The sequence below is a fragment of the Capsicum annuum genome, chromosome 2 (assembly GCF_002878395.1).
Source record: "Capsicum annuum cultivar UCD-10X-F1 chromosome 2, UCD10Xv1.1, whole genome shotgun sequence".
Taxonomy (NCBI): domain Eukaryota; kingdom Viridiplantae; phylum Streptophyta; class Magnoliopsida; order Solanales; family Solanaceae; genus Capsicum; species Capsicum annuum.
Window position 1 is genome coordinate 138,332,680 of NC_061112.1, and position 12,084 is coordinate 138,344,763.

General features: G+C 36.8%; 2 protein-coding genes across 5 annotated transcripts; one reads left to right on the plus strand and one right to left on the minus strand.

Moving 5' to 3' along the window:
- On the plus strand, positions 1 to 9,011 carry LOC107859850 (vacuolar protein sorting-associated protein 35A). Of its 3 annotated transcripts, XR_001671450.2 has the most exons (23): positions 1 to 217; positions 293 to 389; positions 467 to 590; positions 1,733 to 1,918; positions 2,092 to 2,179; positions 2,379 to 2,435; positions 2,535 to 2,624; positions 2,718 to 2,840; positions 3,332 to 3,406; positions 3,479 to 3,538; positions 4,191 to 4,307; positions 4,572 to 4,811; positions 4,898 to 4,963; positions 5,093 to 5,182; positions 6,211 to 6,300; positions 6,576 to 6,665; positions 6,932 to 7,000; positions 7,079 to 7,159; positions 7,272 to 7,379; positions 7,477 to 7,580; positions 7,715 to 7,828; positions 7,915 to 8,191; positions 8,787 to 9,011. XR_001671450.2 is itself a non-coding variant. In XM_016704985.2 (22 exons), exons 1-22 carry the CDS (start codon positions 125 to 127, stop codon positions 8,123 to 8,125), a joined length of 2,373 nt encoding a protein of 790 aa, XP_016560471.2. In that variant the 5' UTR covers positions 1 to 124; the 3' UTR covers positions 8,126 to 8,640. The 3 variants fall into 3 exon arrangements, 2 of the variants coding, with proteins under 2 accessions (XP_016560471.2, XP_016560472.2); XM_016704985.2 differs by lacking the exon at positions 8,787 to 9,011 and having other exon boundaries at positions 7,915 to 8,640; XM_016704986.2 differs by lacking the exon at positions 8,787 to 9,011 and having other exon boundaries at positions 200 to 217; positions 513 to 590; positions 7,915 to 8,640.
- Positions 9,012 to 9,569: 558 nt separating this feature from the next.
- On the minus strand, positions 9,570 to 11,211 carry LOC107859851 (ubiquitin-conjugating enzyme E2 28). Of its 2 annotated transcripts, none has more exons than XM_016704987.2 (4): positions 10,897 to 11,211; positions 10,495 to 10,622; positions 10,287 to 10,391; positions 9,570 to 9,886 (listed from the first exon to the last, which is right to left on the minus strand). In XM_016704987.2, the coding sequence occupies exons 1-4, from the start codon at positions 10,964 to 10,966 to the stop codon at positions 9,743 to 9,745; spliced, it is 447 nt and encodes a 148-aa protein (XP_016560473.1). In that variant the 5' UTR covers positions 10,967 to 11,211; the 3' UTR covers positions 9,570 to 9,742. The 2 variants fall into 2 exon arrangements, with proteins under 2 accessions (XP_016560473.1, XP_016560474.1); XM_016704988.2 differs by having other exon boundaries at positions 10,495 to 10,613; positions 10,897 to 11,096.
- Positions 11,212 to 12,084: the final 873 nt, after the last annotated feature.

The window sequence follows — 12,084 nt, forward strand, 5'->3', positions numbered from 1 at the left end:
GTTTTAACGTTTAACAGAGTTTTGCAATCAAACTTCTAATTGCACGACCACTCCAATACAGAAAGCAGTTGCAGCAATAATAAGCAAACTCCAAATCACCCAAATTTTCAAGTAACGATCCAATATGATTACTACCGGGGTCAAAGACGAAGAGAAATGGCTTGCCGCCGGGATCGCCGGCCTTCAGCAGAATGCATTTTACATGCATCGCGCTCTTGTATATCCTCAAAGCCTTAATTATAAAATTAGGATATTTTTGGTGTTCACAAAACCACTAATTTTGAGTTTACAGGACTCGAACAATCTAAAAGATGCGTTGAAGTACTCGGCGCAGATGCTCTCGGAGCTTCGAACTTCCAATCTTTCTCCTCACAAATACTATGAGCTATGTAAGTGATTTTCGCTGATCCGATCTGCTTTTAGTGTATAAATTGGAACTTGAAGATTGTGCACTTTGATTTGTTAGATATGCGGGCATTTGATGAATTGAGGAAGTTAGAGATCTTTTTCAGGGAGGAGACAAAGCGTGGCTGCTCCATTGTTGAGTTGTATGAGCTTGTGCAGCATGCTGGCAATATTTTGCCCAGATTGTAAGTTGCCATGGAGTTCCACTTGTTCCTCCGTTTCTCCGTTTTCTGATAGCTTAATTATGGATGGAAAGAAACTTAAGATGTTTAGTAGGGAGTTCTAATCCAGTTTCGAATTTAAAATCTAACTGTGAGGTAGAAGTAAATACACTTTACCTTCCCAGACTATACTATCGGTTAACACCAAAAGTTTAGCACCAAAATGGGTTAGTGCAATTGGGTTTCGTATTACATGGACCAAGGAAGAGGCTACCACTTGGATGTTTCAGTCCTTACAACTCAGAGTATAATTGGACTAGTTGGGAAAAAAGAAGTCCACAGGCAACACTTTCACATTAAGCAAAGAAGTTACCACATTTGACTAAACCTCGGAAGGTGCGAAACTGGATGCCATTTTTAACACAAGGGCCGGTGTCCATCATCATTGAAAGTGGCATCTCTCTTTGCGGCTTTGTGCACATTGGAGAAAATGTGCCGCTAATGAGATCAGTCCGTTGACACTATAATTGTTTCAACCAAAGCCGAGCACTCTTGTCGAATTTTTGGATGCACTCTCGCTTTAAGTAGATGAAACCTCTATGTGGAGAAGTTTCTTATGGCCAAATGAATGGCATTCTAGAAGCTCTCACTCAAACAAGGGCTTCCTATAAAAACAGAATCAGTGGACATAGAGCTTTGTAAATATTGGCTTTATTTATTTTTGCTATATTATGTGCTACCCCAATGTGCTCTTTGTCGGCCCATTTACTGCTCTGATCTTGTTTTGAACTGTATATATACTGTTTTCTCCCTCTCCTCCCCCCTGCGAGTCTCCTGATCGGTAGTTATGTTGTGTGTGCTCACCAGCTCCACAAACTTTTTGTCTGAGATAAAGTCAGTGTGCCAACTGGCTCCTGGTGAAGGATCTTAGTCACCCAATATTCTAGGCGGGGAGAATATTGAACAAAAGGAAATGCTAATACTGTTATAAGGACACTTGATTTGATTATTCCTGTGATCTTCAGTTAAGAGGAATGTAACACACTCAGATTTGTGCTACTAGTATACAGGCCACTGATTGCCTTCTAAGCTTGTGCTAATTCTGTTCGTATATAATTTGCATGTAAATATTTTCATGGTTCTCATACCTGCTTTTTCTTCCTTAGGTATCTCCTTTGTACTGTGGGTTCGGTGTACATTAAATCAAAGGAGGCTCCTGCCAAGGATATTCTGAAAGATCTGGTGGAAATGTGCCATAGCATACAACATCCATTACGTGGGCTCTTCCTAAGAAGTTACCTTTCCCAAGTCAGTAGGGATAAATTGCCTGATATAGGATCTGAATATGAAGGGTAAGGGCATCACCCAGCTGCTTTATCATCAATTTAGGTAAATTAGTATGTGTCAGATTCCCGAATTAGATAAATCACCTAGCAATGGTCGAGTTGCAAAGTTTATGCGCTATGGAAGAAAATTCACAAAAATGAATGTTTAGTTAGATACCTCTGACATGCTGTTCCCACAGGGATGCCGACACTGTCATGGATGCAGTAGAATTCGTGCTCCAAAATTTCACAGAAATGAACAAACTTTGGGTGCGAATGCAACATCAGGTTTGTTCAAATGTCTGTGAATGTTGTAACTGCTCTCATACTTTGACATGAATAATGCCACAACACCTGCATGTCATGAAGGTAAAAGAAAATCATGAGGGCATACTTTATGGTCATGCAGGTGTTTTAATGCTTCTGAATGATACATACTCTTTGCTGATCATGAGTTGAGGGTTGCATCGGGCTTTCTGGTCTGCAGGGACTTGCAAGGGAAAAGGAAAAACGTGAAAAAGAAAGGAGCGAGCTTCGTGATCTTGTAATGAGCTGTTATTTAGGCATGATTACTAGCAACTGAAATAAGCAACGGATGTGTGCACTTATGTGAGGATTTTCATTTTCCTCTTATATGTGGTAGGTGGGGAAGAACCTGCATGTTCTAAGTCAAATTGAGGGCATTGACCTTGATTTGTACAAAGACACGGTGCTTCCAAGAGTTTTAGAGCAGGTATTACCTCTGGTGCCGTCCAGTTTATCTTACTTAGTCAAGCCTAAATTTTTACAATACTCTAACTCGTGGTGTACCTCATGTTATGTTTAGGTTGTCAATTGTAAAGATGAGATTGCACAAGGATATTTGATGGATTGCATTATTCAAGTCTTCCCTGATGAGTACCACTTACAAACTCTTGAAACATTACTAGGTGCTTGCCCACAATTTCAGGTTTGTCCAATTGTTCCATCATAAAATTGAATTTTCTTTAACTGCAATATCAAACAGTAGAAGCAAAAATGTCATGCCTGGTGGGATCCCCCAGGGATATGAGGTTGGTTTACGGTCTGCAAGAATAATAAAATAAGAAAATGCTAACCTTTGCATTATCAAACCAAAATATTGGTTATGGAGTCCAATGAATAATGCACTTTGTTTCTAATGCTGGAAGATTGGCTGGTTACTTAAGAGATTAGGTATGCAAAAGTTCAATATTTTTATACCAATCAAAAGAAAATCTAAGATTAAATCTGCATCACTGATGGATCCATAGTGAAGTGAATTCTTGCTACTTGTAAACTATCTCCTTGACAGTTCCAAATACTGGACAATCAGTGGTTCTTTTCTATCAGAACTTACTATTTGCTTTGTCATTTGTGTTATCAGATCATTTCCTATGTCATATATGTCATTATGAAAAACTTATGTCTTTGTGTTTTCAGCCATCTGTTGATATCAAGATGGTGCTTGCTCGTCTGATGGATAGGCTTTCAAACTATGCTGCTTTAAGTGCAGAAGTTAGTACCCAAATTCAAACTTCTCTGGAATAAGATAATACCTTCTGGTTTCTGAATAATTTCGTCCTGCAGGTATTACCTGAGTTTTTCCAGGTTGAAGCTTTCACAAAACTAAATAGTGCCATAGGCAAGGTAATCGAGATTACTATTTTTAAATAAATTGAAACAGCTATATATGGGTTCTGAAATGCTTTGAGCAGACACCTTTTTTACATCGTGGGCTTCCTACCTCCACCTGTAGAGATTTAGTGGATATTGCTGAAGTTTTAGAATTTCAACAAAAGATAGTTATTGACCAGCAACCCTTGCGTTCTCCCTTGTTGGAGATTCAGATAAATTTTGGAAATAAGTATTTTCATAGCTTCATAGCAGAAAGTTCCATTCAGGGAGAATATTGTTTGTCACAATATAGATTGATAACATTGTACTTTAGTCATGACGAGATGATTCTGATCTGTTCTCCATTTGAGCTATTTGACCAGAAAGTTTTCCAAGACAAGACATTCTTGGTTGTTTCGTCTTGCTAGAATACTGAACAGATACTGTTGTTTTCTGAAGGAATTATCTGGATTTCAGAAAACAAAAACTTAACGAAAAGGCTGTTACTAGTGCTCAATAAACCAACACTTACATAATCATACTGAATGACAAACATTGTTTTCTAGATTAACACGACTTTAAAGTCCTTGCACTTAATTTTTTCTCCTGATCTGTAATGAATTTTAGTTATGTATGCTTTCTTTGATTATGATGATGGGCCTCGTCATGCGTGTCCCCCTGGCAGGTGATAGAGGCTCAAGAAGACATGCCCATTGCCGGAGTGGTGACTTTGTATTCATCCCTTTTGACATTTACTCTTCATGTCCACCCTGATCACCTTGATTATGTAGATCAGATTCTGGTAATTCTCTCTCTCTCTCTCTCTCTCTCTCTTTCTAGTTGCCATAGGCTCTATGGTTTTACGTTTTATGTTTTCCAGATAAGTTTATTAGTCTGTTGCTTTTTCTGGATCCGAAATGAGCATGTAAAATTTACAAGTTAGAACACTGAAAAAAGATATGTTGAAGTTGAAAATTGTCATCCTTTGAAAGCTATGCCAATTTAGACGGCTTAGCCCTCCTGGTTCATGAGGAGCCTGTACTGACACACTCTTATTCACTTGCAGGGTGCATGTGTACAGAAACTTTCTGGAAAAGGAAAGCTCAAAGACAACAAAGCAAGAAAACAGATTGTGGCCCTTCTAAGTGCTCCTCTGGAGAAGTATAAGGATATAGATACTGTGCTAAAGCTGTCAAATTATCCTAGTCTTATGGAGCATCTTGATGATGCGACTAGTAAAGAGATGGCTAATGTTTTAGTTCAAAATATTCTGAAAAACAAGACTAGCATTTCAACTGCCGAAAAGGTTTGATTCTAGTTAATTTTGTGCACTTTGAATTTATTGCTTACAAATTTTTCTTATTAGTTACTAGAAATTACTGGTCTTGTCAGGTTGAGGCACTTTTTGAGTTAATGAAAGCTCTGATTCAAGATTTGGATGAGGATGTTAATGATGAGGTGGACTGGAAACTCTCTACTTGCTTAACAGTTACCTTATTCCTTTCTTATATTTTTCTTGCGTCCGCACTCGCATACTTTTTAAATTAGTCTGTGTTGTGCCTTAAATTCTTCATCCTCCATTTTCAGCTTGATGAAGATGATTTCCAGGAAGAGCAAAATTCTGTTGCACAGCTTATTCAAATGCTTCACAATGACGACCCTGAAGAGATGCTGAAGGTACTTATGGGAATTGTTGTTTGACATCCCAAAGAAGTAACCAGTAATATAAATTTGGGATAGAATACTATGTATCATCTTTATTTAAAGTCATTTTCTTCTACATGCTTCTGCAATATCAAACAAAGATTAATATTTGCTTGGGCACAGTCGTGCACACGCAGAGTCACAGGGATAAAGAGAACTGCTGAAAATTTCTTGTCTAGATTAGGTAATCACTACCTCTTACAAGAGAATACAGCAATATTCCCTATTATCCTCTTAAGTTTCTAAGATGAATGGGAATTAGCTCTTGAGTCTTGACTCTTGACACTAGTTGCAACTTGTAAGTGATGAATTGGATGTCCTGATTTTGATGTATATATAAATGATCTACTGTAGTGTTAATGTGTTCACTTTATTGTTGAGGAGAAAAAGACGAAATAGAAAATGATGAAAAAATCAATCAATGCCAAGACAGGACTTTAAGATGATCATGATTAGCTAGTCAGAGATTTTCAATTGGGAATTGTTTTACAGAAATTGGAAAGAAAAAAGATGTAAATACATGATAGCCTTTATTATGTGTCCCCGATCAGTTTGTATAGTAAACACATAATAGTAAGTGTAAAAAATAATAAAATGAAAACACTGGCATTTCCATTTGATTAAAATGGAAGGAAACAATATTAGAAGTATGAATCAATTGCTGTAACACATGGTTATTGTGTGTGGGCTGTCTCCAAGAAGTCCATCTCGTGTGGAAGAGTTCACTACTTCTCAGCCTTCAGCCCAGCTTGTAACCAAAATGAAGAGCTCATATCTCCTCTCTCTTGGGTTGTTCCTATTTTCTTTTATATTCCCAGCTTTGTGGGAATACACTGGGTTTGTTGTTGTTTTTGTTGATTGTTTATGCTCAAGCAGGGCAAGCATCTAATGGTAATGTCGTATGTTTGTTTCTATGTGGTTCCAATGAGTATTTCCTAGCTACAAGTGTTGTTTTCTTTCTCTCAAGAGTTTATATGGTTTGCTACTTTATTGAATTGCAGATAATTTGTGCTGTGAAGAAGCACATTTTGACAGGAGGGCCAAAGAGACTTCCTTTCACCATCCCTCCCCTTATTTTCAACTCACTTAAGGTTTGAATCAGCAACTAAAGGGATATAAGAGGAGTCTGGTGCTCAATTTTCCTTGATTTTTCTATGTGCTAAGCTAACTGAAGGAGACTTGTTCATATGTAGCATGTGGTGCTAATATTCCTTTACCTATGGAACTGTTCATCTAAGAACAACAAAAATTATATATTATCCTCCGATGGTCCCCATTAAAGAGAAGAAAGAGGGGATTGAATTTCTTCGCAAATAGGATTGACCTACTTTTGTTGCTCGGTTGATGTACTTTCTTTTGTTTCTAGTTTGTTAGGCGACTACATAGTCATGATGACAATGCTCCTGAGGATGAGGCATCTGCTATGCCTAAGAACTTTTTTCAGATTCTGAATCAGGTATTTTAACATAATGGGCTGTTACGTTATCAGTGTAAATCTAGTTATGTGAGTTCTGTTGTCAGACTGGTAACCTATTGCAGTTAAAGCTGTTAAGATACCTCTATTATCTGCAGAAGAAGATGAGAAAGTTTATGCTTTTCTTATTCTTCTATTCCTCCTTTCTTTAGATTGCCTGCCTTCATTTGCAGCAATTCGCACAATTTTAACATACTTATAAATGTTCTGAGGTAATTCTGTTACTTATAAGCTACCTTTTGGTCTAGATTATTGAGGCTCTCTCAATTGTTCCAGTACCTGATCTAGCATTGAAGTTGTACTTGGAGTGTGCTGAGGTACGAGATTTCCCTTTAAACTGTGGAAGATTGTTCGTGTGTGCTTTTTACTGACAAGCAGTTGTCTTTGTTGCTCAGGCCGCCAATGACTCTGATCTAGAGCCTGTTGCCTATGAATTTTTCACGCAAGCTTACATACTGTATGAAGAAGAAATCTCGGTAGTATTAATTTTTTAGTGTCTCAGTTTTATATTCTGGAATTCCTGACGTGCTACATGTTTGCATGAACGCTTTAGTTGATTTTTCTAATGTTAATTCAATTGTTTGTCAGGACTCCAAAGCACAGGTGACTGCATTACACTTGATAATAGGGACTCTTCAGAGAATGCACATCTTTGGTGTTGAGAACAGGGACACATTAACCCACAAGGCTACGGGGGTAATTAATTTAGCATCTCCTATTTCCTTTTGCCTATTTTAATCTTATTACAAATAAATTCTGACCACTCTTTTCCTTTTTTTTTTTTACCCTCAAGTACTCTGCGAAGCTCTTGAAGAAACCTGATCAATGTAGAGCTGTGTACGCTTGTTCACATCTTTTCTGGGTTGACGATCAGAACAATATCCAGGATGGAGAAAGGTTCATTGCTATGCCATACATATTTAGGGGAGAAAATATATATTCAAATCCGCTAAGGCTCTTTTGAGTTCCTTTTGGTTTCATGCCTTTTCGTTGCCATCTTATGTGTTACTCTTTTTTTTCTTTTGATCCAGGGTTTTGCTTTGCTTAAAGCGGGCCTTAAGAATTGCTAATGCTGCTCAACAAATGTCCAATGCAACCCGAGGCAGCAGTGGATCTGTCTTGCTCTTTATAGAAATTCTAAACAAGTATAACCAAATCTCTATTCTTGTTTTTTATCTTCTCAACTACTGTTCTTTTGGAAGTCGATCACAATAGACCAATTTTATAACAGGTATCTGTATTTCTTTGAGAAGGGGGTCTCACAGATTAATGTTGCCTCCATCCAGAGCCTGATTGAACTAATCACAACTGAAATGCAAAGCGAAAATACATTAGCAGATCCTGCAGCAGATGCCTTCTTTGCAAGCACCCTGCGATATATCCAGTTCCAGAAGGATAAAGGTGGTGCAGTTGGCGAGAAATATGATCCCATCAACTCATAATCAAATAAAGCATTGCTTTAGAATTTGCACTCCTGGTGTCACAGAAGCAGAACATTTTTCTTACAGGTACAGAATTGATTCCTTTTCAACCTGTTCTAGAGAAAAATGCATTTGACAACGGACTAGTAGAGTCAAGATGCATATGTGCTGATCATCCTTCGTTGTATATCGTAATAAAGATTGTGATTGTTAAAACTATTTTCGCTCCAGCTATGACTTCGAGTGCGTGCAGCTGGTATTCGTTTTAGTTTTTTTTTTCGGGGGGTGGCGTGTTGATTTTCTTTTGAGGTGGCGAGGAGTGGGGAGGTAGGTCCGTGAATATCTAGTTCAAATATGTGATTATGATAAGTAGTGGGAATAATTTGTCCTGTATTTTATGTAACATGCTATCCCATTTGACCTTGCTTAAACATGTCACAGATTACCAATGACTTTTAAATATGTATTGCTCTAATGAAATTGGAGCAATCTTTTGGTGGAAAATATGGTATATCAGGAGTCTTCATTTGAACCAATCAATTTTTGTACAACTCTTCATCTTTTTGTTATGAAGAACAAAAGAAGTCCTGCTAGACTATTTGGGTTTCCTCTCTCAATTTTGGGTCAATCGAATGCCTTTAGGTCAGCACGAATCATAAGCGTGGTCATTTCATTATTGCAGCTTCTGTTGCTGCTGGAACATACAGGTTGCCAAATATCCTGATTGATTTATTTGGGTTCACTGATTATCAATGAGATTGTGAGTGTTAATATTAGGCTAGCAAAAGGTTTTATGTAAATACTAGTTTAAATTTTCTGAAAGATGCACTTTTAGGGGAGAAACCCCACAGTTGGATAAAGAATTCCAGGCTGCCCTGATATATCGAGATTTTGTTGAGTTTGTTTCCTTCTTGACTTATGAATTATGATTTAACCATTATTCGGTTATTTTGTTAAATTTAAAATGCTAATGTGTGTGGTAAAGCTTTATGACTGCACTACGAAGCCAATTTGGATTCTATCGAGCTTACTATCCCTTGGAAAACAACCTACAAATTTCAAATTATAAAATTTTCTGTGCTTTCTAGTTTCTCTGAATACCAACGTGTTCGCCCAGAGAGCATAACGCAATTGTCTTGGACAATAGGAGTACCTTATTAAAGAGGTTTTCCACTGGTATACATGTTTTCTCTATGAACATGTTCGTCCAAAAAAGCATAGTACACAGTTCTCTCCATGACCTTAAGATCATTCAGTAATAACGAAATCATTATTTAAAGAATAGCATAATTTAACCCATAAGAAGAAGCAGACAGACTGTATGGTTTAACAACATTTAAATATTTAACAAGGAATTCTTGTGATATAATCTTAACACTTTCCAAACTCAATCATGTACATGACTTGAAAGAAGGATTACATGCATCATTAACTTAATTACAATTCTCTTGTTTGATAAAAGAAGAAAATAAAATCGCCCATTTATTCAAAATAAATCTCGAGATTTAAATACATCCAACTGTCACTGAATTCTCATTTTTATAAAACAACAGTTCTCCTGAATATATTATATATTGCTTCAGGGCAAGAAATTCATGTTTGTCACAAAACAGAGCTTTTTCTAGAGGACCTTCAGACTTAGTTCATGGCATACTTTTGAGTCCAGCTTCGAGCCATTGATTCATACTTTATCCTATCAGTCTTGCACATATGAGCAATTTCTGGAACGAGTGGATCATCTGGATTTGGATCTGTTAGCAGTGAACATATGGACAGCAAAACCTGCATCCACAAAAACAATAGCAAATATATCAAAAATTAGCACAATTGTAGAAGTTTATACTATATTATGCTCAAAACTACTATGGTTGCTTGTTTAAATGCCAACCGTTAAAGAGTGGATTTAGCTTATATACAGTGCCCGTCTAAATAACTTAATTAACCTGGTTTTGGAAGTTGCTTATCTTATTTTTCAGATAACTAGTACCGCTTATTATTAACAATTACTTCTAGGAAGACTTTTTTTTAATCATGACCAAGAGAACATAGCAAACAAATACCAACACTAGTGTATTCCAACTTTTTATTGTCAAAGGAAGTGGACTGACTTATGATCCTTTTGATTCGTGAAGTAGTAATTCAAGGGGGGGGGGGGGATGAAAGAGCTAGAAAGCAGTAGCACCTTGGATATGGTGAGGGCAGGACTCCACTGATCCTTAAGAATGTCCAAACAAATATTTCCATTATTATTTATATTTGGATGGAAAACTCTGGTCCTGAAAGCCACCTGTCAATATATGTGGAACTTAATATCATCAGTACTTTGTTATTTCCCCTTCTTTTCTTTCCTTTTTAAGGGAGGGGGGCGCTTATGATATTAAAAACCATACCTTGGGAGGTTTGAAAGGGTAATCAGGGGGAAAATGGATGGTGACTTGGAAAACACCACCAGCATAAGGGCTGTCATTTGGACCAATTATAGTTGCTTGCCAATGAAACATATCTTGAGCTGCTGGACCTGAAAAATATTAGTATAACAGATCTTGAAAACTGGTTTATACTTGAAACTAGCTTTAAATTTGACAAGAACTCCTTAATACTATAGTTTGCACTTAGTAAATACTACTACTAGTAAGTCATAGGGTTAGCTCAATTGGTAAAAGTTGAGAGACTTGTATCTTAGTTCACTAGTTCGAGTCCTATGCCAGGTGAACTACGGTTGGTTCAAAGATTGACTCCAAACAAATTTTCCGATCATAAAAAAAAAATAGTACTAGTAATATTTAGTGTACCTGCACTGCATGAAGTAGGAGGGTCTCTTTGCAAGTCTCTTAGCTCCTTGAGAATTCTCCTGGATGCCATTAGTACCACCACCACTTAAGCTAAATAAAGAATGATAATGAGAAGATTTTCAAAGTTAAAAGGAGAGAAAGATCAACTTGATGAAGATGTTGATTTTGTGTGAGTTTTTAGATATCCTCATTAGTAATAAAATGGAAGGGTATATATAAAGAAGCTAGCTAAGAGAAGAAACACAACTTTCTTTTCTTCCAGCTGTCCACACATTGACATTGGTATTAGATTCTGTAGCAGAAAGCAATTCATCCATTCCTTCAACTTTAAAAAGAATCACAGATGGTTCTCAGCCTTGTGAAACAACACAAAAAGATTATTCTCCATCATAACTTTTCTCATGTGCAGCCTTCCAAACGGCCTTTCCAATTTGAAAAGAAGAAAATTTTCCGTATTAATTTCAACTTTCCTCATTCAGCATCATTTTACATATTCGTTCTTTGATTCATATCCTATACAAGTGTTCAAACTAAACTTTAAATTGCACTAAATCCAAATTGAAAAATCGAATCAAATTCACCCCAAGTTCTTCTTAGTGTTACTATTTCATTAGATATTTACAAGATTTGTTCGCTTACATTGCTCATTAGAATTGATCTTCTCAGCCATAAAGGAATGAAGTTTTAACACTATTGCACCTTTATTGGTTGGATGCTTAAAATATTTATTTACTACTTAAGAAATAGAGACTCAATGACATTCTTTTTACAAAGGATGTGGGTGGGAGAGGCATAAATTTACTAAATGGACGGTATACATTATTCAAATATTGTGAGGCTACCAATTCCCCTCCATTTGAGTGAATATACACCTTTCCTCCACCTTTCTGTACCATTTGCCTTCAAATTTTGGAAAGAACCAAAAAAAAAAAAATTCAAGTGCTTGAGATCAATCAACTTTATATACGGACAGCATGCATGTATTGGCACTACTATTATTTGTTGTTACCAGATATGATTTGCACACTATATATACGGACAATGTACCGTTAGGCGTGATTTAACATGTCATAGTAAATTAACGCTATAACCATAGAAAATGACTTGAAACCGAAAGAGATTCCTCAGGACGAGTGTTTGGGTAATATTACTTTACGTGTGATTTAATTGTACAGCAGTTTCCCTCCG